General features: G+C 37.8%; 1 protein-coding gene across 1 annotated transcript; it reads left to right on the forward strand.

Annotated features, from left to right (window-relative positions):
- Window positions 1-958: 958 nt before the first annotated feature.
- taldo1 (transaldolase 1) lies at window positions 959-5,817 on the forward strand. Its single transcript, XM_008405645.2, has 7 exons — window positions 959-1,116; window positions 1,259-1,366; window positions 2,130-2,261; window positions 4,031-4,206; window positions 4,433-4,630; window positions 5,104-5,249; window positions 5,330-5,817. The coding sequence occupies exons 1-7, from the start codon at window positions 1,058-1,060 to the stop codon at window positions 5,360-5,362; spliced, it is 852 nt and encodes a 283-aa protein (XP_008403867.1). The 5' UTR covers window positions 959-1,057; the 3' UTR covers window positions 5,363-5,817.
- Window positions 5,818-6,018: the final 201 nt, after the last annotated feature.

The following is a 6,018-nucleotide window of genomic DNA, read 5'->3' on the forward strand; positions in this document are numbered from 1 at the left end:
TGAATTGCACTGGCTACTGCTGAAAGGAGTGTCACTGATGAAACAACGGCCAGAAGCAGTTTTTCAGGATTTCCACTGGTTGTTTGATTTGTGTAATCTAGGTTTTGTGCAGATGCTGTAAGAGATCTGTATTTGGCTTTTGCAAGCTCAGACATGTTTACATTAGCAGCATGTCTGTTCAATATAGAGTGCCACTAAACACTTATCAAYGTGTGGAGGGAAAAAAAATGACTTGTGCGAAGTTTGAAGGTAAACTGAAGGGGCTGAGAAACGACGTGAAATCCAGTTACTCGATGCAAGAACAACTATTGTATACATTTTTTTTCTTTCCCTCAGATAAAATGTGACATTTGCTGCATAATTTGAGCCAAAAAACTTATTTCTGAATAATAACTAGTGGATGGATCACATGCCATTATTTTGACACAGCTTGTCCAAAAGCACCAACATGTTGAAAGATTCCCACTGTCCTCCCCCCTGTGTTGAAAGAGGTGGCAGCATACCAGCTACTGAACAGAGGCTGGTTTTGTTCTGAAGCTGAAGAGCTTGAAACATAATTTGGACTTCAGTGGAAAACCTAGTTTCCTGCACATTTTAGGATAAATTATACTATTTTCTAGTGGTGCTGACATGTAGCGTTACATTATCTCATTAAAGTTTTCTTTATTGGATAAGTCATTTGTGATTGCCTTTTTGCTCCTTTTTTTCTGTTTTTGTAAACAAAACACAGAACTACTGAGAATAGAGCGGGGAGAAACACTCATGCACTAGATGGCAGCACTTCTTACTGACTTCAGCTTTTATGTTTCAGTTGTCGGGCTTAAACGTTCTCTCATCTTGCATGGATTTTTAAGTTTTGATGAAGCAAAAGTTTAATCTGTGGTGTTTTGAAACGTACAAACAGTTCCTCACTCTTCTGTTTTCATGATTTTGCCTCTGTTAAAATCTAATTCAGGTTTCAAGACACTTATCTGTTCTTTCTGTCTTTGCAGCCATTGATGAGTATAAACCTCAGGATGCAACCACTAACCCATCTCTGATCCTGGCTGCTGCTAAGATGCCAGCCTACCAGCACCTTGTGGATCAGGCCATTAAATATGGTATTGCCAATGGAGGGTAAGAATTTGTTCTCCAACATAAGAAAAGCCAAATGTAATGATCAAGTGTCTCTTTAGTCTGTCATATAGAGTTGTCTAAGTGTTAACTAATTGTTCCATCCACTGTAACTCTGACATAAATTAGTTTCTCTGTTTTGCAGAACTGAAGAGGAGCAGGTAGCCAACACCATGGACAAGCTGTTTGTGAGTTTCGGACTGGAGATCCTGAAAAAGGTTCCAGGCAGAGTCTCTACGGAGGTGGATGCCAGGTGGGTGCAGACACCAGCCTATGCAGTGTAGAGTGGGAGAAGCAGGGCTGCTCGATTAAAGGAAAATAAGGATCATTTTGTTGTGCATGAAGGCACAAATATTTGTTTGCTAAATGCTGCTGTTAACATGTGCGCGCGGCTCATTAAAGCTTTATTTCATGCCTTTGCAGTTTTAGTCATTTCATGTTTGAGATTTTTCTGGTCTGAAGTTTCATACAGTGTGTGTCAGTTCACACCACATCTTTACAAGAGCTGATTTTTCAAAACAGGACTGCATAACACATGTAGGTTCAGGCATCAAAATGAACAGAAGGTTGCATCAGTCTGGAAACATTGCAAAATAAAACATGAAATTTACAAAAATCATCATTTTATTTTTTCAAGATTGTAAAACGAATTGAACAGCACCACAAAGTAGATGAAATACCGGCACCATTAAATATGTCAAGTCTTTTTAATTGAAATTTTTTTTTTTTATTCTTTTATTTTTAAATTGACACTTTTCGATTGTGATTTAAAAAAAAAAAGTTTTTAATCATATAAACCTGCTAGAATATACTTGGAACAAAATTGTTTCATGCAGTGAAATCGAAGATGCTCAGCAGTCATATGCAAGCTAATATGACAAAAAGTGGTTTTGATAAATAAGAATGGGGAAAGTCAAACTTGTGACATAAAGCATAGGATGAAACATGCGTATTACATGTTTGTAAAACATATACATACAAATCATCGCTTTTGGCCTTTTCCTGCCTCTGTACAGATTGTCTTTTGATAAAGAAGAGATGGTGGCAAGAGCATTGAAGCTCATTGCTCTTTATGAAGAGGCAGGCATCAGCAAGGACCGCGTTCTCATCAAGCTGTCCTCTACATGGGAGGGAATCCAGGCTGGGAAGTGAGTATGCAGGTTTTAAGTATGTCCATCTGCTCTTAATTATGCTTTAATATACAGAAGTCTGATTCTTTATGTGTGCGTGTGAGTATAATACAATCTATATCAAATTTTTAAATCAGACTTAAAATTAGATTTATGTCAGTCATTTTTTGAAGGGTAATTGCATTCAAACAGGGAACTCGGCTCCTCGATTAAAGCCTACAGTCTAAAATCTGGTTTTCACCTTAAGTCAGTTCTTTGTGTGTAGCTTGAGAATTATGGACCTTGATGCACCTTATTTAATCGATGTGCAAAATTCATTTGAGCTGGGCAGTCCAGTAAACACTTCCTACATAATTATTAGTTCCCGTTCCTTAATCAGTGATTGTGATGATTAAAGGGTTCCTTGTAAAATTCACTTGATCACAGCAATCTTTGCCTCACTGAAACATACCAATTACTCTAACAGTAAAATTATTGCCTCTTAAACTGTCACAATGAAGACCCAAGATTAACTGTGCAAAAAGATTCGTAGTTTGAAAAAATGTTGACCTGCAGATTTTGGAGGGAGGCAGGGAAATTTTTGTTAATGCCTTTATTTTGCTTAACCACAAATGTTGAAATTATTTCCATTAATTATTTGATAACTTGGCAATTGACAGGAAAAGTTGTGGGTTTAATCTAGTCCAAATTATTGATCACTGAAGTGAATCTGTAAATAATAAACTATTATAATTGACCTTCCTGCCCTGATTCGGTGAGGTCAGGCAGAAAAATTATGTTTATTTAATTTTATTTTAAATCTCGACTCTACACTTGTCTCAGGGTGTAAAAACTAAAACATTGAGGCTGCTGTGCAAAAGTATTTATCTCTTTTCACTTTTTGTCCAGTTACAAACAAAACTCAAGTTTTAAAGTGTGAATAAATACATGGTCTTTGATAATTGGCAATTAGCAATAACGTTTCACTGCTTTATCTCTAGGTGCTTTTTATACATAGAGGGTAAAATCTTTCCCCAAAGCTCAAACTGTTAGCTGCCTGTCGATTTTAAAAACTTTCTCACACTGTCACATTACAACAAACTTCTACAATCTTGTGAATATACAATAACGGCAATGACTTGAAGCGAGATTTTGTATGGCACTGTATGTAATCTTGGTTTTGGCGTAATGAAACTGACTAACGCAGAAAGAGATGCGTTAGTCAATGTTTTCATGCAAATTTGTCTCCGACAAATGCAACATGTCTTTGCTTCAGAAAGGGGAAGAGTGCATCACTTCTGTCCTGTTAGATGTTGAGAAAAATGCAGAGAATTCTAGTTTGCATTCCTATAAATTAGTCCCTCTTTGTTTCTGGTGTCAAAGACGGACACAAGTTCTTGACCTTAAGGGCCTGGACTAAAGATGGAAAATTCCTTCCTAATTGACTTTCTTTAGATGGAGGTCATTCTCACAACACATTCTCAAACAACCTTAAAATTTATGGCCCCAGCTTGCGTGCAGGTAAACCTGCATGATGTCTGGGAAACGGTGCCTCAGTGCTGTGACATTAATGTACTGTTAGGATATTTACAGATAAAACAGATTTTTTTTTTTTTTACTGGTTGCATATCAGTGAATCTGCAATGGGCAGAGAATGCACAACTGTGTTTGATTCCAGAAACTGAATCAGTCATAGGTAGAACCTGGTTTCTCTTGATTGTCCATATTCTCAAGTTCTTGTCTTTTAAAAACTGTTGGTGGGAAAACTCTTGAAATATTCTTGATGTCGTCTGTTGTTTATTTTTTAGGGAGCTTGAGGAGAAGCATGGCGTCCACTGCAACATGACGCTGCTGTTCTCCTTTGCTCAGGCCGTTGCCTGTGCGGAGGCAAAGGTGACTCTCATCTCACCGTTCGTTGGGCGCATTCTCGACTGGCATAAGGAGAACACAGACCGCAAAAGCTTTGAGCCACATGAAGACCCAGGTAATGATGGCTGTACTGAATCATATTTATACTTATAGTTTCAGCCTTAAGCACTTTAGCTAAAATCAGTAGATAACTCATTAAACTGAAGAAGGGTGCACTATTTTTATGGCGGTCTTATGCCAACTATAAATGTCAATAACAAAGTAGCTCTTGATTAGTTGCCAGTGCTTTTGTAATTGTATGCATTTTAACCTTGAGCATGTTTTTGTTTTGTTCATTTTAGGTGTGATCAGTGTGACCAAGATTTACAACTACTACAAAAAGTTTGGCTACAGCACTGTGGTGATGGGGGCCTCGTTCAGAAACACGGGGGAAGTGAAGGCGCTGGCTGGTTGTGACCTGCTCACCATCTCCCCTGGACTGCTGGCAGAACTCAGTCAGGATCACAGTGCCATCACTGCAATGCTCACTGTGGAGAAATGTAAGACTTTTCTAAATAATTTTTGGTTAATGTCGTAATCTAATTTTGTTCAGTATAAATTCAAATTAAAATCAATTTCTTGTTTTGTTTTGTTTTTTTATTCAAAGATGAACAAAGTTAATCCTGACCTAAATCATGTGTAGACGTTAAGACTATAAAATCCTGAAATGCCTTAATTGTCTGTACTGTATATTTATAGAAAGTGTTTATACTCCATTCAACAAACGGCTTGAAAATTGATAAATTCAAGAAAAACCTGTTGCCAAATAAATTAAGATATCTTTAAGTATTGAATACACGGATACAGTTTTGACTAAAATGGATTCCCATACATAATTTGATCTGTAGGATGAATGAGGCTTTATTTAAATCAACTAGAGGACATCTACGAGGTGCTAGCTTGTGAACCTGTCAATCTTTGGCGTTTTTGCATTCACATCTATTTTTGTTGTTTTGTTTTTTGTTTTTTGCAGCTAAGGCATGTGATCTGGAAAAGATCCACCTAGATGAGAAAGCTTTCCGCTGGGAGCACAACGAGGATCGCATGGCTGTGGAGAAACTGTCTGACGGCATCCGCAAGTTTGCTGCTGACGCCATCAAGCTAGAGGCTATGATCAAAGTAAGAATAATGTTTTTTTTTTTAATGTAAAGTCATGCACTAATGATTCCTAAGGGGTTATAATGAAATTGTTATTACAGGAGAAAATGCTCAGTGTGAAAAACGGCCAGTAATGGAAGGATCTGGAGTGTCCAGCTGCAGTTGATGAGGTACAGGGTCCAGAGAGGATCCCCTCTTTGTCCAGATGCCCAGGAGACATTCCAAGTGCCGGAGGAGCCTCCTCTACCCTCTGCTCCAACTCCAGGGACCAATCTCCTTAAACGCCTCTCCTCTCTGAGGGTGGGACTGCTTTCTGACCAAATATAAATAATCATGTCAATGGGCGTTGGATGTAATAAAATGGCTTAATCATCTGAAATTTGCCCTGAAAGGTGATTTTTAATTTAAGAAACAAATGTCTTAGACTTGGATTATTTCATTACTTGAAGGGACAGTAGAAACTTTTCAACCATGCAAGAACAAAATGTTTTTTATCAACTCGGATATTTGCTCTAAACGATGTATGAAAGATAATTGTATCGTTATTTCTGCAAATAATAATGATAAAGTTCACTCTTGATGAAAATAATTTTCGTTTCTGTCTTGATGTTCTTGTGGTTTTTGTTGTGACACTGTGCGTTCAGCACCACTAGGTTGAAGTATCTTAATGCAGACTGTGACGATAAAAATATGCAGAGCATTTTGAACAGAGAACAGGATCCAGCTCTTGTTCGCTAAGCCCTCCTCTTGACATGCAACTATTGTACAGCCTCGTCACCAAGCCCTGGTC

Source organism: Poecilia reticulata, linkage group LG3 (assembly GCF_000633615.1).
Source record: "Poecilia reticulata strain Guanapo linkage group LG3, Guppy_female_1.0+MT, whole genome shotgun sequence".
Taxonomy (NCBI): Eukaryota; Metazoa; Chordata; class Actinopteri; order Cyprinodontiformes; family Poeciliidae; genus Poecilia; species Poecilia reticulata.